The sequence below is a fragment of the Sinocyclocheilus grahami genome, unplaced genomic scaffold (assembly GCF_001515645.1).
Source record: "Sinocyclocheilus grahami isolate Dianchi unplaced genomic scaffold, SAMN03320097.WGS_v1.1 scaffold874.1, whole genome shotgun sequence".
Taxonomy (NCBI): domain Eukaryota; kingdom Metazoa; phylum Chordata; class Actinopteri; order Cypriniformes; family Cyprinidae; genus Sinocyclocheilus; species Sinocyclocheilus grahami.
The window spans coordinates 285,310-309,276 of NW_015506053.1; the positions used below are offsets into that span (position 1 = coordinate 285,310).

General features: G+C 36.4%; 1 protein-coding gene across 2 annotated transcripts in view; it reads left to right on the forward strand.

The window, feature by feature from the left end:
• Nucleotides 1–14,928: 14,928 nt before the first annotated feature.
• The window catches only part of LOC107563409 (semaphorin-3E-like), a 44,841-nt gene continuing 35,802 nt past the window's right edge, over nucleotides 14,929–23,967 (forward strand). For both annotated transcript variants that reach the window (XM_016248279.1, XM_016248280.1), the window contains exon 1: nucleotides 14,929–15,534. In XM_016248279.1, the coding sequence (XP_016103765.1) occupies nucleotides 15,429–15,534 (106 nt within the window). In that variant the 5' untranslated portion in view covers nucleotides 14,929–15,428. The remainder of the gene's footprint in view (nucleotides 15,535–23,967) is intronic.

Genomic DNA, 23,967 nt, shown 5'->3' on the forward strand with positions numbered 1-23,967 from the left:
ATATATTTTTTTTTTTACAGTGTATGTCTTTGTTACACAACAGACTTTGCAGAGTTTCCTTCCATAGCTAAAAAAATTTATGTTTTGGACCTTAAGGTAGGCCTACATATGCTTGAACACAGGCACGTCTAGCTATGTCATCTTGATTGTAAGCATAAATGTGTTGTGTAATATGTTAGAGCGCTATTAATAATGCTAAGGTATGCTATAGCAGTTATTAGCAAAAACCATTCACTCCTAAAAATAAAGGTGCTTCAAAAGGTTCTTCAAGCGATGCCATAGAAGAACCATTTTTGGTTCCACAAAGAACCATTCAGTCAAAGGTTCTTTAAAGAACCATCTCTTTCTTACCTTTTTATAATCTGAAGAACCTTTCTATCTATCTATCTATCTATCTATCTATCTATCTATCTATCTATCTATCTATCTATCTATCTATCATTTAGGAATTACATGAATTGCGTAAATGATACCATATTTTCAATTAAAATTTGAGGAATTATGACATATTAATACATTGTATTTTGTAACATGTCTATGGTAAAACAGTTGTCAAATATTAAATGTCCAGCTGCTTTCATCTTACTCCGCTCTCTAAACCCCACCTACTCTGATTTGATTGGCCATCTCAATAATTTTTCCGTTGAAGAGCGTCTTGAGCAGCCTAAAAATGTATCTTTTAAACATTGTTGTCATCCTAACAACAAACTGAGTGCTGCATAAGGGAGTACAGCAGAAATATTGCGGGGACAATTTGGCCATCTCTAATTATTTGGCTCATTAGCAAAAGTCGACCAATCAGTATTGATATTCAAATAATGTTACGTGTCACCGTCAAAAAACGTGCTCAGAATGCAAAATGAGGGCTGGATTAAATTAGCTTTCTTCCATATTAACCAATCATCACCAGCTGTAACATTTGTTTCCAATCAGCTTTCATTTTCTGTTTAGTGTCATCGTCTGTTTATGGTGAACGCCACAGGTGTGGTCCCAATATTGGGGATATCCAAAATATTCGACAATAACAAGTGAAATATTGAATAACAGTGTCTTTATCATAATGGAGGAGTGGAGGATGGACTGTCTACACACAGATAAGTCGATGTTAGATGGAATTGGGCCCTCCATTCGTTTCTGATGGTTATATCCTGTGGATGGCACTGCTGCATTTGATTTGTTTCGTTCATTTAATCGTGACAGTGTTGCGTTTTTTGATCGTTAAAAATATAACGCGACATAATCAAAACTATTTTATTATGCCAGGGATAAATTATAGGTATAGGCCTACAGGTGCGTAGCCTATTTATCAGCAAAAAGATAATTAAATCAAATCAGGGTGTGAATTATTATTCAGTGATTTTCAGGATGATATAAAAATAATTGTTACATGTTTGCTGATTATTTTCTTTCATCTTTGGGAAGTTAATGTCACATCTCATCCATTACCACAACACATCACTTTGAAATGCGTAAGATCTGCTGACATCGGTTCAATTTGACATCAAGTGTGAATGCAGTAAATTCGATTTCTGTAAGCACAATCATTCGCCTGGCTAAAATGCTTATGCCACATTGCATCGAAAGTTAGCATTCGGTTGAATATTTGATAGATTGGAATGCATAAATTAAATAACATTTTCTTGAGAACCAATAATGTTTTATTTACAACTTTGAAATATATATATATATATATATATATATATATATATATATATCAAAGGTTCTTTAAAGAACCATCTCTTTCTTACCTTTTTATAATCTGAAGAACCTTTTTTCACCACAAAGAACCTTTTGTGAAACAGAAAGGTTCTTCAGATATTAAAGGTTCTTTATGGAACCATTTAGACAAAAAGGTTCTTCTATGGCATTGTGAAGCACCTTTATTTTTAAGAGTGTATGGCCAGTTTTCTCTTTCAGATCAACTAAATTTGGGGTTATCACAGAGTCCTTTGCTATTAGCTACCGCCTATAAACCAGATCAGAACACTCTGGCGACCTCACAGCAACACCCTATAGCTCAGTATCAGTTTTTTTTTTTTTTCATTATTATTATTTTTATTATCATTATTTATTTTTTTATTTTTTGCATGGACATTGGTGAAGCATCACTTGTACAGAAAACTGGAAAGATCTAGTTTTGGTTATTACAAAGAAAACAAAAGGACATGTCTGCCACCTGGTGGAAGAGTTTGTTACTGCACTTACGGGTTTTAAAAAAATCTGGAGCTTTCCAGGGAGTTGATATACCACAAGGCCATCACAGCTAAATGACTTCGTAAACACATTTATAGCATTCTGTAAATCCAGCTATACCCAGCAAAGCTGTAAGAAATGCGAGGAACAGATTCATGTTTGTAGGTGAGTTAAAATTTTTTACTAGTTATCAAAACTGAAAGTGCAGTAATCAAATTGTTTCCATTGTTTTTCCTTATGGACTTTTGAACTCCGTCACACTTAAAGGTGATAGCTGGTCATGTGTAGTGTCTAGAGGTCAGAGGTCATCCTGATTACCCTACAGACTGCTCTGCGGACACAGATGTGTGTCGTAAATGTCCATATCTATGAACGAGTGCATTAGTGGTTGTGTGATGAATGAACTGGGCAGGATTCCATGGTGCACTGCAGACCATTGACACTGACACTTCAAACCAAATGAGCCTGTGTGTTCCATGATGTCTTGAGGCATGTTTTTTATATGCACTGCAGAATGTGTGTGTGACACTTAATCCAGAAGGCCATACAGAGCTTTGGTCAGATGTGTAGTACTATAGAATGTATGTGACCCTGGACCACAAAACCAGTCATAAGGGTCAAATTCGAAATTGAGATTTATACATTTTTACTCAATAAATAATCTTTCCATTGATGTATGGTTTGTTAGGATAGGACAATATTTGGCCGAGATACAACTATTTGAAAATCTGGAATCTGAGGGTGCAAAGAAATCTAAATATTGAGAAAATCACCTTTAACGTTGTCCAAATGAAGTTCATAGCAATGCATATTACTAAACAAAAACTAAGTTTTAATATGTTTACGGTAGGAAATTTACAAAATATTTTCATGGAACATGATCTTTACTTAACATCCTAATGATTTTTGGCATAAAAGAAATATCAATAGTTTTGACCCATACAATGTATTTTTGGCTATTGCTACAAATATACTCCAGCGACTTAAGACTGGTTTTGTGGTCCAGGGTCACATATAACAGAAGGCCATAGTAGGTTTGTAATGTAGAACTAAAGTACTTGTCATTTGTGGCCTACATTACCACTATAAGCAAAAACAAACTATTAAAACACTGTCTTAATGATTTGTTTAACTTTATTAAGCTAAAAAAAACAGGATGCCAAAATGTTTACCAGCTGGATGCCCTCTGTGTCTGTATCTTGTAAAAGATGTTTACTTGAAGAACGTGTGTCAGGATTGTTTACCTGTATGTGAGATTATTATGGTTCAGAGACAGCAGCACACTTTAATGGAGAATTCCTCCAATGCCTTTCTAACACATGCTGGCTATAGGTAGGCCTATATATTTTCTATTCAGATGATGGTTAAGATGGTTACGTGTAGATATGTTTATTTATTTATATATTTTGTATTTATTCATTTATATCCTTTATGCTAAGAAGGCATTTGAACTGCCTTATACTATGTCATGATATTATTGTTAATGTAGATATGTTGGCCATGTATTTACAAAGGGTTTAATTGGATGCAGTATTGTATTACTTCATGACTCTATGCTGCTCTCTGGAGGGATTCTTGGAAGTATAGTTACATGTTCAAATGTAGTCAGACTGTACAAAGAAGTTGATAGTTTGTGTTTTACTGTGCCAAGATGCATTAGCTTGCTGTGTTTCAAGTAATATATATTGTGTTATATAATTAATAATGTAATTACAATAAAATGTGTGCCATTTATTAGGGATGCACAATATATTGATGGCATTAGTAATCTGCTAGTATTGGTTTTTTTTTTATAAACTTCAGCAGATATTGAATATGTAATGTATCTGCAGTTGATATCATGTTTAATTAACTGTGTATGCGTAAATGTGTATTTCCCCTATTTTGAAATTTTTCGACATCTAATGCTCACTTAAAGTTATCTTTGAAAGAAGAAGAATTGAATAACATGCTAAATGCAATCTTTAGCAATTCTCAAAATGAAATCTATTTTTCATATTCTGTACAGTGTAATGTTGTGATGTCCAAGTTCATGTGTAGCATTTAAAATGACTGGTTTTAGTTTTTTGTGTGTATTTTTAAATTGATTTAGACAAAATAGTACATATATTTGCTTTAATTAAGGAGGTCATGTAACATTTTAGAAGTTGTGATTTTGTGTTGGATTAGAAGAGACATCCTAGGAAGACATCCTGTGTGGGGGTTGTGTTTGTGTGTGTTTATTTGTCACTAAGCTCTAAATTCAGTCTGAAACATTACACACAGACAAACCTATATATAGTGATTTATTACCTCAGAGCTAGATCACAGGCCAGAGATCAAGCTCTTCTGCTCTGGTCTTATCACACATGTGGAGATGTTCAGTGATGCAGATAGACATCCAGCAGAGGGGAACAGGACCACGGTGAAACACCAGACACTGTTTGAGTGTGTGTCTGTTCAACGCCAATGTGATTGCTTTAGTGTCATGGGTGAGGGGAGCTAGACACCTGCAAAAACTAAAAAATACCACATTCTTGCTTAAATACTAAGTGTTATTGCGCTTGTTAGTGACAACAAAGTGCTAAAATTATGCAATGAACCTTTATTCTACCCCCTTTTTTATTCAGCAAGGATGCATTAAGTTGATCAAACGTGACAGTGAATTAATTTATAATGTTACAGAAGATTTCAGTGGAGTTTTCTATTCATCAAAGAATCCTAAAATAATGTATCTCGATTTCTGCAGCTGTTTTCAACATTGATAATAATAGGAAATGTTTCTTGAGCAGCAGATCAGCATATTAGAATGATTTCTGAAAGATCATGTGACACTGGAGACTGGAGTAATGATGCTGAAAATTCAGCTTTGCATCACAGGAATAAATTACGGTTTAAAATATATTAATACAGGTAATATTTCACTGTTTTTACAGCGTTTTTGATCAAATGCAGACTTGGTGAGAATGAGAGACATTTAGAAACATAAATATTCTAATGACCCCAAACTGTTGAATGGCAGTATATTTATACTTCGGACACTTTCTTTAATTTTTAGCATTACAAACCCCACAACAAAATCAAACAAATCCCACAATCCTCCCTGATGACTAGTGGTTGAAGTAACATTCCCCTCAGGGTTGTTGCAAGCATTGTAAGTGTGTAATGACATGTTATTAGCGTAATGTCTCATTTATACATTTCACTCAGATCATTCTATTTGCCCATGTTTAAACTGGCATGTAGCTATAGAGACAATGAAACACACGCAGATGAGGCGCTACAGCTATTTGTTTTGAATTTGTATTGGCTTATCTCCTGGTTAGCATGGTGTATGGGCATTATTCTGTCATGGTTTCTTGGTTTGGCAGGCTGAGGATGAGCCCCAAACCCACAGCGCGGCATCAAAGCGGCCTTGTGTGTTTGTACTGTATCCATTACACTCACCTTCAATAATTCAGTCCACAGAACACTATAAACGCAGTCCACAGTTTTTCCTGCTGTGGTGGTTGGCTCTGTGTTCTGTGTGACAAATTCATGACCAGAATTCTCAAACTAAAATGGTGTTAGCATGATGGAAGACGCTTTAGGCTGTAGAGAGTGAGGGAAGATAAAGTTTGTTTTGGCATTAGGACTTATTAAAGGGGTCATATGATACTTTTTTTAAAGATCATTATTTTGTGTATTTGGTGTAACCGAATATGTTGACATGCTTTAATGTTCAAAAAACACATTCTTTTTCAAATACTGTACATTACTGTAGGTCCTCTATGCCCCACCTCTCTCAAACGCTTAGTTTTTGGGATCACTAATGGTTATGCCCCCAACATTTGCATACACCCGCCCATGTTCTATGCCAGTTGCCAGCCGAACCTGCACAGACGAATCATCAGAAGTTCTGCAGGTATTGTGAAGAAACAAGCGAGGATAATAGCGAAAATGGCAGATCATGGAAATAAATGTTATGTTCCAGGCTGTGCAGGGGATGTGATGTGCAGGAATGGGTTGGTGTCTGTATTCAGAAAGGCACGGAAAACAAATAACGCACGTTCTAATAAAATACCGCGAGCCACTAAAGGGACATGGTTAGCTGCTTGCTAGCCGTAGCCTGTTACATTACAGTACATGTTACAGTACATGTTACATTACAGATTTCACTTACCACATAAACAGAGTAAGGAGAGATGACTGAGGATGATGGCGAATGATTTAGAGATCCTGAGCACCATGTGTGGTAAGTACTGCCGCTGTTGTTAACACAGAGCACGTGCGATCGCAAATCTCGAAAGTGAAAGTAAAAAGCGATCGTGCATTCGAAAGCAGTTTCAATGCCCTGCATTTTGATAGCGGCTCCGTGATGCCCGCATTTTATATACAGTATAATTACCCAACGATATAACTGCGAGAGACAGTATTGAAATATATATTTTCCCTGTGTTTCCTTCCTGCCCTGTGAGCTACTGAAATGAGCCGCACTGTGAAACAGCCAATCAGAGCAGAGCTCAACATTGAGCCCCACTGTGAAACACCCAATCAGAGAAGAACTCAACATTATTATTAATGACCCTTCCAAATAAGGTCAAAACATTCTAAGGACAAATCCTAGGGTTGTAAATTGACATGTAAATGCGTTTCTGGAGATTGTTTGCCCTTACCTAAGCCACATACCTTCTATGTAGATATCAGAGAACAATTTAAAATATTGTATCAATGCATTCTATGGCACCTTTAAGGCATTTGAGAGAGTTGAGAGAGAGAGAAAAAATGAGTTTATATCTTGCACAATGTTTCTTGATGTTTCTGCTGGAAAACAGAGCAAACATATGGTTTAAGAAAATTATTGTGGTGGCATAGACAAAATGCAATATATTCTCTCACATTAGCATCCATTATATTGAGAGGGGTCATCGTCAGTGTAGTTTGCCCTAAACAATAATAGCCAAATTAAAATTCCTATCTAATTATCTCAAGCACCAGCATTCTTAGCCACTTCCACTCACTCATGTGAGTCATCTGTTCGTAGCAAGACCACATAAAACCTCCAGCCTGAACTGTTTCTTAGCTCTGGTTTCTGTGGGAAAGTGGGTACCATCCATGGAAGTGGTCGATGATTTTATTCCCAGTGGTTTCAACCACAGAGATTGTACATTTTAGTCTGCATTAATTTGTCACAATGACAGCAGCTACTCCTAAATATGCAGAACATATGAAGAAAAAAAGTATTTTACAGACCTGCATACATGAAGTCATTTGTGTTAAACATTTTATGTAGAAGTAAAAAGTAGAAAGTCTTCTACTGTTAAGTGTTTCTCTGAACAGTAGCAGCTCTTCAGTATTTAGATGTCACGTTACATATGCTCTTGTAAGTTGAACCGTACTTTCATAACACATTGTTAGAGAATGCTATGAGAGATTCCCCTGTTTTCTCTCCAGATGCTCTCTGGCACACGTTGGACGGTTCAGGTGGTTCTTTTATACAAGCCTGTCTTTTTGTGTATGTACTTGTATGTTGGACATTCTTGTAGCCCCTCAGGGTCCAGAGAAAAACTGCCTCGGTCATGGAGCCTGATGTTTGTGTGTGAAGTGATGCGTGAGCCAGTGAAAACACACCTGGATTCACCGTCAGAGACAGAGAAACTGATCACACCAGCTCTCAGAACGCTGACATTCAGGTCATTCTGTGTTTTTAGTCACTAAAGATAACTCATCAATGTGGACAAATAAATCTGGAGTTATCTTGAAATTTAATTTTGAATTACTTAAACCTTCCCCTATCCATAGTGCTCAGTGTTTATGTGGAATTTATTTAGGAGAGCACATCTACATATACACACAGACAAAAATAGACATGTGGTTTCACTTAAGCTATCAGCAGACATGGTCATATCTCCAGCTTCCAAACTTTTAAGATAACATTCCTTTCAATTTCAAGGGTTTGTGGCAAAATATTATTTATATCAGAGTTTTTAGATAAGATTTTTATCACAGTTTTTTGAGATATGAGTTGAAGCTTAAGGAAAAGACATGCCTCACCTCACTGTATGAAGCTAAAAGCTTTATCTGACTCAGACAGACATTATGGCTGCCAAAACAGTAATACGTTAAGACAGTTAAAGAACAATCTCAGCTGAAACTGTGTGCTAATGCACCTATAAAATCCAGCATGGCATGATGAGTCCTGAAGAGCGTCTGGCAGTGAAGTAAATCTTGTCTTGTCATGACAGTCCCTGCTCTGTAACTTATTTTGTTTGGCTTTGAATGTAGCTTCTGAAGAAATACAGGAGTTCACCCAAAAATGTCATCATTTACTCGTGTCGTACCAATATGTTTTTTTTCCCTGTTTAACACGAGAAAGAGCTGAGTAAAGGCCTGTTCACACCAAGAGCAATAACAATAACTATAAATACAACAACATATATTTTTGTTTCTTTGTTTTCTCTTTTGTGTTTCACAGAAAAAAGGGCATATGGGTTTTGAACAAAATGGGGAGTAAATAATGACAGAATTTACATTTTTGTGTGAACTATTCTTTTAAGAATGTGGCTTAGCCAATATTGTACATCGAATAAGTTTGTAATTTGAATATTTGAGGAAGATGGGTAAATAACATAATGCAAGTAAAACAAATATATGCTCTAAATATTTTTAGTCTTACCATAAGGCAGCTAGAGATTGGCCTGCAGAGCATGAGACTACAGAACAGTTAACTTTGTTAACTTCTAAATCGTGTTATCAGCCTCCAGCATTCACCTTAATACAACTTTAATCCTGTCTTATTGCGTTCTAGTTCAGAGAGGCAGAGATCCAACATCGTAAACCTTGTTGGCAAGATCTCAGTGCTTAGAGAGGTTGTGTCTTCGGATGGTCATCTCATCTCATGGAGCTATGGGCAGATATTAAAACAACAACAACATCTCCTTAATGAAAAAGTGCTGAGGGTTCTTTTTAAAACAGTGATACCTGATCAACTGTTTGAATCATCCAGGCATCTGGGGTGAAAGCAACTAACAGGCTTTCTATTGAAAATGGACCTGCAGCTGCTGACATTTGAGAAATCACCTTCGCTGAAATGAGTTTTATGGAGAACGTTCTTGACGGTAATCCTCTGCTCCACCACGGTACTACAGAGTGAGGTTTTGTTGTGGTACTGGCTGGAAAGTTGCACTTCATTCTGTGTTAAGTGTAGCGGAGAGGCCTTTCTCTTGAGGCTCTTAAATCGCTCCGCCTGCTCGACCATGGCATTGTGATGGATACACGCTCAAAACTTTAAAGGGAACAGCCTACTTGGTCATGGCCGATCCATTTCTCTAGGGCTCTCCATGTGTGGATTTCCATACTTCTTTCGAACAAGTGATTTTTCGCCATTCAAGACCTTTGAAAGGGCTTGAATCAAAGCCTTGCATTGAGGGATTGTCTTTGATCAATGTTTTCTTTATGCAGTCTGCCATGTTGATAATGTAAGGAATAACTGACAATAGATGCTTCATGTCAGAGCGGCATGTTATGGTGTGCATTACATTTTCAATAATTCAATGGTCCATTGATTATATGGGGTGATTATCACAAAGACTGTCAAGAAAATGTCTAGGTCACATTTGATAAAATAAATAAGTAAATAAACGAATAACAGTCCCTTTTTTAGGACCATAAAATATGTGCATATATATATATATACAGTGGGGCAAAAAAGTATTTAGTCAGCCACCAATTGTGCAAGTTCTCCCACTTAAAAAGATGAGAGAGGCCTGTAATTAACAGAAAAATACTGTTATACAATTGTAATACAAAAAAATTGTATATCAGTATTTTTCCGTTTACAGTAAAGTCATCTTTGAAATGAATAATTATTAATAAGAATAGTTAAATTAAAACATTTGGGTATGTGAAATATGTTTGTCTTGACTGTGGGCATAATTTAATAATAATAAATGTAATAATTTGGGAAAAAAATGTTTAATAATTTGAGTGAAATATGATATTTCTTGACAAACTTTTTATTCTTTTGCTCCTAAAATGCTTTTTTTTTGTATGTAGGCCTAATTTTCAACAGTTGCTGTAATTATCTTGCTTAAACAGTTGCCATTACTAATTCAAGTGTCCATAAGAATGTGAAGTGATATGCAACTGTATTAATTTACATCAAAAAATCTGGATCTTCAAAGCTGTGCAATTGCTGAATCAATTAGACAATGCTATAATATGAGTTAATATATATAATTCATGTATGCATAATGCTTTGTGATAAATTGTGAACGCATGCGACAAAGATGACTTGTGATGCACACCTGTGTAAACTAGATGCAGAGCGAAATTCGCTCTGAAGATGAACAGAGCTTTTGTTGCAGGCCACAGACTCGCACCCCTATTGAGCCGACAGTCTCTCGTCCACGAGTTTTCATCACGGGGTGCGTGTTTCACCCTGACAGCGCGCTCCTCCCACCCCTGTGGTATGGCTGTCTGATGTTTTCATAGCATTTACATGAGAGAAAATATTTTCACTGCTGTGTGAATCATGAAAGCAGCGGCTCCAGACAAGGCCAAAGGGAAACAAATCTCCGATATTAACACCGAATTATCTTTTTTCACACAGCAAGCCGTCTGGCCTGACAGGAGATGTAGATGGGGGACACATTAATTTGTGGTTTTACCATTTATTCATTAATAAATGACAATATCATATTATAATATTTATTTTATTTCAGCTATATTTAAATTACAGAAAATGTTTAATAGTTTAATTGTAGTCTTAGTTTTAGTTCACAGTAACAACACTGGTGGAAATTAATTTTTGTAATGACAGTATGCCACAAATGCAGTATTTGTACTGAACTCTCCAGGGAAACACCTTTAAAGTGGGAGAATTGAAGACCCTTGTAATGTCACTGTTTTTGAAAATCCTCTTATGTTTGTAACTTAATTTAGTCACCTACCTTAATAAAATGTTCCACTTATCTGTTTGATTTTATAAACAGATAAGATTTGTTTTATTGATAGGAAAGCACATCTTAAAGTCTGTTTTTATATCTCTTTTTATTACAAATGATAATTTGAAATGCTGCGGCATTTAAAATCAGTGTTAGTGAGTTATCCACATTTTTTCTTCAGCTAATCCAAGAAAAAGACACGTGTCCAAAGAAAATGTATGACAGCGGAGATATAAAGCAACACTATCTTTTTCCATTTCCATTTTAAACATTCCAGTCAGTATAGTAAGTGTGTCAAACATACAGGCACTAGCAGAGTGATTGCTGATGACTTCCTTTGCACTGGCACAGCTGCCAAAAGCCTTTACTCTATTTCTCTGTCTCTCATTCAGCTGGAGATTGTAGGGTGACTGTTAGTATATCAGATAGCTGTTATTATAAAAGAAAACGTGAAAGAAGGGGATAATGAAAGGTTAGGGGAATGGGCAGCAGGTGACTGACATGTTTCAACTAATTCTCAAGACTGAAACACAGCCAATGCAGTTCAAATGGCAGAATGCATCTCTACACATGACACACTCACTTACGCTGGGATTTCATGCCGATTGTATTCAAAAGGAACCAATTAGTTCACTAGTCTTGCCATTTTTATTCTGATGCAGTCACCCTAAGGAATAGTAAGATGAGAATGTCTTTGCACTATTAAAACTATCAATGTTAAAGTGTAGTACATTCTTCAGAATAATTTAGGATTATTGGATTACGTTTTACAAGAAAATGCCATTTCTCTTCCTTTTTTCATTTTCATTCAAATTGCTAGTAAATATCAATTTTTTTCTACAGTTTACAGTATATAGGAATGCAACTTTCAGAAATCAAAATTTAGATCTGTTTTTCGTTGACTATTTGTTGAAACTAAGCTACAAAAACAGGTTTTTCAGAAATTGTTGAGTTCTGTCCAAAAAAAACAAAAAGAACTGACCTGGTATGTTGTATGTTTTGTTTTGTTTTTATTTTTATAAAAAAATATTTGGACACTTAATGTGTGTTTCTGTTATTTTTCTATAAATAATACATTGATTTTCATATGATATTGTGTGATCTTGCCATCTAATTTTTATTTTATTGTATCCAAGTTTTTTGGATAAACTATGATTATACAGATTTGAGTTATAAGCTAAAGTGTTTTTCTGAATTTTGTGGCCAAGTACTGTAGTGCCTACAGATGGGGGTAAACTGATTCTTAATGAGTACTAACAGTGTGGTGTTGTTTGAACGGGAGAGGGTTTTTTTTATCACTTTTTGATGAGGAATAAAACAGTAGAGGTCCAGTAGAGTATTTACAAAGCAATATGATGTCACTCGATTCAGCAAGCGTAACCAGCATGCCATATGCGAACATACAATGAGATCATCTCAGAATTTAACAAGGATCAGCTGCCGTTGGTTTACGAAATAACACAGTGCAATGAACAGAGCGACCTCATTTCTTCTTAGATGACAGGCAAATTACATCGATAATAACTTTTAAGTTGATCTAAGTGCTAAAAGTTTGATCAAGAGCTTCACTACAGTCAGGGACTGATCATCAGTCACAGGCTGGAGGAACTCAAACTTCACAAATTAAGAGAGACGTGTAGATGTGAGAAGGACAAAGAAAAGGGGCTTGAAAGAGAAAAGTTAAGTGCAGTTTAATGGTGCTCACAAAAATAACCAATGGTGAACACAGAGCTGCTCTAATGAATGCAGCATTGGGCTGCGTAACCGCAGACGCAGATGAAAGTGATTGCTCACAATCCACCACAGCTCAAGATCTACGCTGTGAATTGATTGTTTGGTCATGATCAGAGCATGAACTCTCCCTCTCATTTTTCATTGGTGGTTTACATGAATGAGTGCACATCTGAGCTGACTTCTGTCCTTCACTTCCATCTTCTTTTGGCAAACTAATGTGTACAATATTGGAACACAACAAAATGGAAACTGTAAGGGTACTTTCATTTGCCTGGTTCGAACCCAAGTTCGATTGCTCCCCCCCCCCCGCTGGTTTGTATTCATACTAGGGGTGCAAAAAGTGGACAATTTCCAGTAAATTTAGGAAATATTCCGGAAATTTTGGAAACTTTCCAGGAAATTTACCGGAAATTTTCCACCCCTTTGCAACCCTAATTCATATCGTGTTTTTTCGGTTCTGAACCACGATACGTTTGTGTCATCAGAGTGGCGGCTGTTTACACCTGTTATTAGGTAACGACTGTGCAGAAGACGGCAAAATTAATGCTGCAGCATTCAGTCACGCTTTACAAGAAAGCGAGTGAGCAAACACTTTCATAATTTAGTCCGACCACTCTTTTTTTAGGTGGACTCGGGTACGTCCCTTTGCAACCCTAATTCATATCGTGTTTTTTCGGTTCTGAACCACGATACGTTTGTGTCATCAGAGTGGCGGCTGTTTACACCTGTTATTAGGTAACGACTGTGCAGAAGACAGCAAAATTAATGCTGCAGCATTCAGTCACGCTTTACAAGAAAGCGAGTGAGCAAACACTTTCATAATTTAGTCCGACCACTCTTTTTTTAGGTGGACTCGGGTACGGTTTGTGGTTGCACAATGCACACCCAAGTTCAGAAAACGGCGTTCACATTATCCAGACGAACCGAACTCTGATGTCAAGCCCAGGTGTGCACCAAAAGTGCTAGTGTGAAAGCCCCATAAGAGGAAGTGGTTTCCTGCACTGTATTTGAGTTTGGGCTCACCCGCAGAGATTGTTACCTTGAATTGTTGCTTGCTTCAGATGAACTCTTCATGCTAATAGTGCACTCTATTATTTGCAAATTTGGCCCATTGCTGCATTCATCGTTAAACTGCTAAATAGACAATGGAATTGTTTCCCCCTCTAGCTATATGTCCAATGCGTGCAGATTCCTTTTGAAAAGACAGGATTTGACCTTTGAATATTGTCTGAACAATGGTTAACATGACTGCACCTTAACATATTTAAATACATAGTGGATAAAGCTAAATTTAATCAAAATACACTATTTGCCACTTGTGCCATAAATTTGATCAAGAACAGCTGCTATAAAGATGGATCTTCGGGTACTTTGATTTGTTGGTTGAATATAGTTTTCAAGGACAAGTATAGTTGGGAGCCCTGCTTTAAATGAATATGTTTGTGTAAGAGAGAAAGAGCGAGGACAAGAAGTTTATTTTATTTTATTTACTTAGTAAAATACAGAATTTGTATTAGAGGACAACTGCTCAACCACTGCACAGAAAGAGAAAGTGAGCCACTGAAAGAGAAAGTGTCAAATATATAACAAACAAATAATGTACAGTGATATGATGCAAAGATTTGTTCACTGACAAGTCCCAGTCTTGATGAATGCCGTTGTCGTTCCATCAGTGGCTGTTGCTTAAAGTCCCTATTATTTTAAGGACATAAATGAAATACTGGTGTTAATTTTATTTTAATATTAATATTTAATATACATTTTTATTTAATATTTATTTCCCACCCCACAAATCTAGCATAATTACTTTCATTTGGACATGTGCATAAATAAATATATTATATGTGGATATTCTGGGGAAGAAGTGTTTATATGACAATGATTTCTGATTAATTAAGTCATTTGCCAGCTGTCTTATTCAGATTTCTTGAAATGTCTTACATTGTCCAATTGCAGTTGCAGTAACCACAATATAACAAATTCCAATATTAATTATAATTTTCAGTTGCATGTAAACACAATGCATAAGATGAGAACAAAAGTATGTCATAATTAGAGGAGAACGCAAGGGTGGAACTAAGAGAGTGAGATAGACAGAAGGAGAGAGTGAAAGAGATGGGTGGGGGTGGATGGGAGTGTTTGGCTGTTGTCTATGTGTACGGCAGGGGAGTTGAAGCAGTCAGGAGGGGAGAGAGGGCTGGCACGTGGAAGGGCAGTATTTCTCAGAAACAGGAGAGAGAGAGAGAGGAAAGAGAGGAGGTGGAAGCTCTCCAAGATCAGTGCGCTTGTTGTCTGACACACGCTTGCACTCACACATTCTTATGAGTTTGAGGAATCCATCGCCTGTGGTAAGAGTGACAGGAACAGTCAGCCAGGGTTGAGTCACAGCAGTGCGCATGGTTTAGACACTTTCTTCACACTGAGATCCACAGAAGCATCTCAAAACACACCCTAAGCGTAAGTGAGTTTCGGCACACTGCTCTGATGACAGCAAACTAATTTTCTTCTGTAACCGGCAATTCAGTCTGTCAGCGGATGGAGGCTGCTCGTGGTGGATTGTAAGGAGTCAGCGTGAGACTTCAAGAGGAGTGCGTGAGGATGGCATGGGGCGTATGGACCTTCATGCTTTGCGAGACACTGTGGATCTGCTCTGCAACTCAATCAGCAAAGACTGTGAATCCAAGATTACGACTATCTCACAGAGGTAAGGCAACAGGTGTGTGTGGGTGTTTGTGTTGAGCAAGAAGTTCACTCGAATTGAAGCTCATAATTTTAGACTCAATGTTTTAGATGGACATCCCAATACAGCTCTTCCAAATGACTTTATACAGGTTAAGCATATTGATTACTTTATCACTTTCCTCCACTGTTAAAATGGACAAGTGTCGTAAAGAATTAAACAAGTAAAATGTATATGTATTTATATTAACATTAGTTTTATAGTTATTACAACACAAATTGGTTTCATATGATTTCATTTGCAAAGTTTTGTACGATTTCTTTTGTAAGAATATGTAGGCCTACAATCTAATTTTGTACGATTTCGTACAATATCAGTTATACGATTTCATATGATCTCATTTTGTACAATTCCACACTATCACATTTTGTACAATTTCATATGATATTCATATAATCTACTTTTGTATGATCTCTTTCATACAATCTCATTTGTACAATTTGATAATTTTATAAAATCTAGTCTAATTTATACGATCTGCTTACGCCCCACTAAAGATAAGGTTTAGGGGGAAAAGTTTTTTTTTTTCCCCCCATTTAAATTTATACAAATTCACAAAAGCGTAAAATAGATACCAATATAATAATAATATAATATTTAAAAATATATATTTGTAAATGTTTTTTTATTTTATTTTATTTTTGTATGCTTTTGAGTGTACTACATATTTAATCTGTTAGATAGTGTGAATGAATGACAGTGAAGTTGATTATGGACATGCAAATGATTTGGATGAAGTCATAGGTGCTGCCATAAATACATCTGGATTCTCTTTTATTTGTGTTTTTCCTCACCGTTACGGTGGTTGAGCTTCTACAATGTGGTTTTCTGTCAGCTTAAGCGGTTCACTGAAGGAATGTCAACTGTTCTTTTTATTATGCTGGTCTTTCATTGGCATGTTTACAGTGAAATTCGGGGATAGATGGGGGCACCCTTTGTAGATGAACTCCCTAGCCCGAAGCAAATAGCCCATGCCTCTCAGTCTTCCTCTTTGATCAGAATGCTGTGGAAACTGTGTCATATAAAAATCCACACCCCAGCGTTGGTCATGGTCGAGAGTCCTTGTGGAATTTCAGTGCATGATAAATCAATCCAATGCCGTCTATGAGCTATCTATAAAACCTGCTCATGGAAACAACACTTCTCCTTTGAGAAAACACTGACACTATGTGCCCTGGCCAAAGGTTTTAGACTGAGGTGTGTTTGAGTGGCTTTTCTCATTAGATTCATCATAATATTGATTCTCAGTGTCATATTCAGTGGGTTGAGTGCATAGCTGCTGGCAAACTGAAGCGAATTGGGACGTTGGCGAAGGAACCGACTGGCAGCAGGGGAAATTTCCCCAGGCAAAGATAAAATGTGGAATTTCTTTCCCAATCCTCTCAGTGCCATTCTTCTCCCTGTATTTAGTTTTTTTATTTTCCCTTTTTAAACTTTTGATTTAAAGGTTGATTTTGAGGGGGAAATGTTCTACCTGATGGGACATGAAATGGCTTTCATTGTTGTCAGGTTGTTATATACATATAATTGTTCATTATTTAGATTAACTTTTTATTTTATTTTTTACTTTTTTACAGATTTGTTTTAGACATAATTTTCTCTTTTTTAGCCATTTATAGTTCCTCTCAGTGTCCATCCCCCCCCCCCATGCTTCTGTTTCTGTCATTTACTTGGTGTGCTCTGCATGTCTAGACTGATAAAGTGTTCTCTACTCAGCAGAAGAAACATTTTTGCTTGTATCCTATCATTATGGAATGAAAAACATGTATGCTTTAAATTCTGAATAACTTGAAGACCTCAGAGGTAGTTGAGGCATTTTTGTAAACCTTGGAGGCAATCACAAGAGGCTGACTTGTGGTTAAACCCATTGAGATTCTCCTCTTAAATTTGAAAGATGTCTTAAATTATAACTGGAATTAAAACCAGTAGTTGATTTAATTAAATATAGCCCTGATCTGCCTGCGGCTGCATGTGTTATGTGCTAACCAGAGTGGGATTTTTTTTGCCTACCAGACATAGTGCTTTACTGCCCAATTTACCAGACCGTTAATTATAAAACTGAGTAAAATTGCATTTGCAAATGTGCAAAGCATTAAGTCTCAAAACTGGTTTCACATCTAAGTCCTTTTTAGAGTCTGAGTAAGTCTTTTAGTCCTCAGACATTTTTAGTAGCCCAAAAAATGAAGGTAAATGGGGGTTTGGATCTCTCTTGTCCTGTTTACTGCTGTGTAGTCTTGTGGAGCTAGACCTTTGACCTTTTGTGCAGCTTATTCTGGTCAAGAATTACCAACTTGGATGGAAGAGACTGTATATCAGACATGATAATAATACAAACTGCTTTGCCATATTTCATGTCCAGAAAAATAGTATTTTTGTTGTATAGAAAATAGGGCTGAATTAATTGCCTTTGCGATAATATCGCGATTTTTCAACCGCAGAGGCTGCGATTACACTCGGTCACGTGACACACGAGAGTAAAGAGGTGTGTTTGACTTGAAGATCGATCGATCGATTTTTACCAGTGGACCCCCCTTGAAACACGATTGGGCTAGTTTTGAGTAGCAATTGGGCGGATTTTGTTGTGAAAAACTGGCAACCCTGGCACGCTACATGCGGAAATGTTTGAAAGTGTATATATGAACGTACTTCAAAACGGCACATGGTAATTCAGGGCTCCAGATTGCGACCATTTTTTCTGCCTGTTTGACTAAATTGTGTGAGTGGTCGCACTGGCGCTACCACTGCGTTGTTTAACTCATAAGCGCTGCCATTTTTGTTGCATTTGTGAAACATCAAACGGAAAACGAAACTGTAAGCATAACGAACCCACGCTACTCGTTTGAACTGCACAGCGCTTGTGTGTAGAGCCTGGTTTGTACTCGCAGCGTCAGCACCAGCGTAAAGCTGCGCGCAATTCAATTGTAATTGTTTAATTAAGAATAACAATGAATCCATCTTTTGTTTTAGTCTTAAAAAGGGAAAGGTATAGATGTAAGCAAAACAGACAATTATCTTTTCTTGTAAAACGTGACAACAAGATCTCAAATTCAAAAGCGAAAGCATCCGAAGCCCGCGGCTTATAACACAGCAAAAGAGGAACTCCCGTTCACAAAATTCAAATCACAAATAATACTACTAATGAAAAAGAACAGGTTGAATGTTAACTATAAACTATGATAAAAATTAATCTGCATGCATTGATTAATCCCATGTTGTAGCAAAAACGAAACAAAACAAAACAAAAAACTATTGCGACCAAATCATGCGCTCATGCGACCAACTGATAAAGTTGTTCGCAAAAGAGCTACCAGTGGGAAGAATGAGTCTGGAGCCCTGAAATTACTCAAGCAGTAACAGTGTTACTGTGCATTTCATATTATAAGGTAATATAAAATCTTATATAATAAGGTAATATATATATATATATATATACAGTGGGTACGGAAAGTATTCAGACCCCCTTAAATTTTTCACTCTTTATTATATTGTCTAAAGTTAACAGTGTTTAAAAAGTGCAGGCCACATGTTTACATTTGTTTATTGCAGTGACTTTGAATTACCTAAAGTAGTGTGGTAAAGCAACAGATTGTTTTTATATTTCTGCAATCTACTTTAGTTTGTGTGATTTGTTACTGACTTTTATATTAATGTTTACACCAGGCTTATTTGTCAGTTCTTTATGTTGTCATAATTATTACATGCTTACAAGGTTGGAAGTTCAACAAATCAGTCAATATACTACTGTGATTGTAGTTGTTAAATAAAAATGGCATTCATATCAGTTCATGCATCACCTAATTTCATCGTAACATATAGGCCTTGCCTACAGAAAAGAACATTTATGTTTAATCTATCTACTATTGTGTTGGTCATACTATACAATGATTTATAGCTTGTCTTTGTTGAATAATACAGAACATAAAGAGCTTTAAATAATTGCATATTAAATCTTAATATATTAAATATTGGTAAAAAAATATCACAATTAGATTATTTTCCAAAATCGTTCAGCCCTAATAGAAAATATAGAATAAATTGTTACTTTCACAAACATGCATTTTCTTTTACTTTTTGTTTTCTTTCTTTTATTAATCGGCATATTTTTTTTTTGTCAAAGACATCTTATATCACCCACTACATAAACTGTCAGAAAGTATGTGTTAATTTCCTTGTGCTAAAAGTTTCTTTTTACCACTGTAAAGTCGTAACAGTGGGAAAATTCTGTCTGAGGATTTTCTATCAATTTAATTAATTTCTTTAATGACAGTGGTTGCTTATACCACAAAGTTACCACATTATACTGTATTAACCGATAGAAAGTATTTGAGTCATTACTATGGTATATTTTCCTAAAGGTACTGTTTGTGGACTTGTCAATTCTCCTAGCCAGCAGATGCTTGCAGCAACCTGTGTTTTGTTTGCTTGAGTGGAACGTATTTGACACGCTTATCAATATCTATAGAGCTTGAGTTTGTCTCCTCTCTGGATTTTATGAATGCACTTTTGTTTCCTGCTTTACTAGAACAAGTAGCTCTGGTTACATTTCAGTTTGTTGCATTGAAAAGCTACTACAGTGCAAAGTGCTTTTCTTCTTAATGAAATACATTTTCATTTGTGTAGGCTGGAGAGTTTCAGTGGGATTTTAAGCTTCTAAATTTGTTTCAGTAAGCATATTAACCCTCGGTTAGGGCTTGACACACACTAATAAAAGGACAATGTAAAGACTGGATTTGATCTATTCCTGTGATGTTTCAGAGTTGCAACCTTTGCGTGATGCTTTTCAAGTGGAAAATGGAGTTTAAAAGGGAATTCGCATTTCAGATTTAAGGGCAAGGTGCTGCTGCTCTGCTTTGATTTGGCTAAGGTTTGCTTAAAGAACTAAAAGTTAGCTACAGCAAATGCTAATTAGGTGTAAAGGAATCTTATTTTAAAAAGCCATGTTTTGGCTTCATTGTCTAACAGCTGAAGCAACAACTCATTCAGCTGGTTTGTAGGTGTTTGGGTGTGATTGTGTAGGTGGTTGCATATTTGATATTTATTTTTAAATGGCTTTGAGGGTGTAATCAGGCTAAAAACAACAAAAGTGGGAGTTAAGAGATTGCCATTGAAATTGGTGTAATTAGTAGGAGCTACAACTTGGCAAAAGAGTTAAAAGAGAATAACGCTGCCATGATTTCAGGCATGGAAATTGCCAACCGCATCCCAACGGTGTATTCCGAGCCTTACGGGCACCTTGATTACATGAAGGTATATTTGAGAGTATCGAATAGTGAGGCAGAATTATTTAGTGGTGCGATTGTATGTTCTTCACTACTGCAGGATCCGAGGGGCAGCATGTTAAGCACATGATCTGCAAGAGTTGTATATTTATTCGAGAGTGAATTCAGTTTCAATCTACTCTAAACATTATTTCAAAACACTTCCAACTGGTTCTGGAGTGACCAACCCCGGTTTGGGGTGATGTCACGCTGTTAAGACACAGTTTGAGTTTCGTGCATTAACTTGTATAAATAAACCATGCTGGCTTCGGTGCGGTATTACTGAACAGTTACCCCTTGCAAAATTTCAACAAGTAGCCCCCCAAAAGCTCTCCAGAGCTTTTAGCCCGTGTCCCAGCTACTTATAAAGAGTGTCAGTTTCTTATCCCGAATCTATAGTCGTTCAAACATACAAATCCTCACGGACCTCCAGTTGGTCCCAGCTATCATCATGTAAATGGATGTTCTTGAACGTTTTATGAGTTTGTTTTAAACAACCCAAACATATAACATGTTTGCCCCCTACATCAATATAAATGTGAGAAAAGAGACCTATTTTGAGCTCTCTGACACTTAAGTACAGTCAAAAAATAATAATAGGCAGCATACTTCAGTTTCGCCTTGTTATGTGGTCTATAATAACAAGCTATAGTAGCTTTTCCATCGTCAGTCATCACTAAATGACTAATCACAGTTTGAGCACTCTAAATCGGTTTTTCATCACCTTTTACTGGAGAACATGATCTTTAAGTTTTGAATTCAGCCTTGGGATTTGTTTTACAGAGCTTTTGGCTTTTAGCGACGAGGTCTGAGGTCTGTGTTTAATTTTTATATTCTGTTTTAAATTGACAGTATAACAACCCATTAGACAGCTCATGTTGCGTTTAGGCTTGGGTCATAATGACTAATATGCTTCTCGAGTCTCTGCTGCAGTTTTAAACCTATTTCAGTGTAGACAACAAGGCTCATCTATGCTCAGATGACTTTAAATTATTTTGCCAAGGGTTGTTTTCTTTTTTGGTGAATAGGGGAAATTTATTCCCAAAACGCAAGACTGTTTTTGTAACATTTAGAGTAAAATATCATTTTCAAATGTAATATTTTACCATTCCACATGATTTCATATGAAGGTTTTCATGTAGCCATTTCAGTGTGCTGTCCTTGTGTTATACATTGGCATAATCCAGTCATTACAGCCAACTTTTACGTCTGTCATTAACATGCGTTTTCCCTAATTGGATTGTGATCAGATAACTGAAACTATTTGGAGGTGGTCTGGAACAGATGCTTACCACATTTAAGGGGATAATTCACCCCAAAAAATGAAAATTCTGTCATTTACTCACTGTAATGACATTCCAACCCTATATGGCCGACTGACTTCTGAAGAATATAGAATATTTAGAATATATTCTGAAGAACACTGTGGTTCAAACAACATTAGACCCTATTAACTTCTATTGTATGGAAAAAGAGACCTTTTCCAAAAAGTCTTAAATGATCATGTGTAATAATCACCTATTTGTCATTCCAAAAGCAAGATTTGCTTGGAGTCCACAGCAAATGAAAGGAGAATGACATATACAAGCAAACCTCCTGCTGTTTCATCACCCAGTCATTGTATCCAGATAGTGCTGCTTGTGATTTGCTGGCCCGCAGGTCATTGCATAATTAATGATGTTCTTAGGAGAGTTTGTTCCTGCTTTGGTCTGTTCTTGCTTCTTCCTACCTCTCGCTGTGTCTTTCTCAGTATTTCTCCTGCCAGTTCCAAAAGGTCTGTTTACCCAATAAACCCATAATTTCCTTTCAAACGGGGCATCTGAAGGGTCATCATGGAGACATGTTCTTCAGAGACCGCAGGACGGGAAGGAAGAAATCCTGGGTTTTAATAAACTTCACAGTCAGTACAATCAGCAGACCAACAAATGGCCCCAGAGAACAAGGGTTTCCTTGACTTACAGTGGCTTGAATGAATGCACATTGTTCTCTGGTGAATAAAAGATTTCCAGTGTCAGGTAATTCACAATGTATCCATCAATCAGCTTGTTTCCCCACATCAAACAACCCGAACAACCATTTTCAATAAAACAATGGCTTGGAATTTCATCAAACGTTGAAGATTGGCGGTCCATGTGACGTCCTCTTATCTTTGATATATTGTACTACAGTGAAGGCAGTTGATGGTTTTCATTTGGATGTTCTCTGTCCTTCAGCTAATGCTCTTTGTATTCATTCCCTCATTTCATAATGATTTCATACTCTTAAACTTAAGTTGAAAATTGTTTGACCTCTTTTTTGGTACCCAGTAATCCTCTACAGATTTTTCTCTTGAGGCATCTGTGGCAGTTCTTGTGGGAGGACGTTTGAGTAGAGCTAATCGTCTTATATCTGTAAGTGAATTACGATGTGGCATTACTCAGGAGATCTACTCAGGTTTAATCTACTCTGACTGACAGTCCAAGAATGATGATGTATAAATGTCAAGGTTTATTGTTATTTAAAAAAGTGAGTAGTAAATTGTACACCATCTTTCGCTCTCATGTTGTCCAAGGCTTAGGTTAAATATGAGAAAAATGTTTTATGAACTGAAATCTTTGCCATCTTTCAACCCATTGGCTTTGGGATGTTGAAAGGCTTTTTTTCCCCCCATGAAATGAGTGAGAGACAGGCCTCAATGTATCCAACACTTGTGTTTTTTGGGAGTTTTGCAGCTCTTAAACATGAGCGGCTATTCCAGGTGGGAGAAAATTATAGGAAATAAAACCATGGAAAGCCCCTTAGTTTGTTTTCAAAGGATACCACTTAAAATGTGTGTTTATCTCCGTACATGCCAAGTCATTGAACTGAAAGAGTATCTTAATGAAACATTCAGATGGTTGAGGTTAAAAAGTGAAAAACTCATAAATATAATATGAAGAGATGGGTGTTTCCTGTAGAAACGCTGAGAGTGGTTTTGTTATAATCACATATATTTTAAAATACTGTGTGAAGGCTGACTCACCTAGCATATTTTTAGTAGTTTTAATAGATTTTTTTTTTGAGTGTGTATTGGAAATATTATTCTTGATCTAAACATTAATGTATCAGATGCGTAGGCTTTATATATATATATATATATATATATATATATATATATATA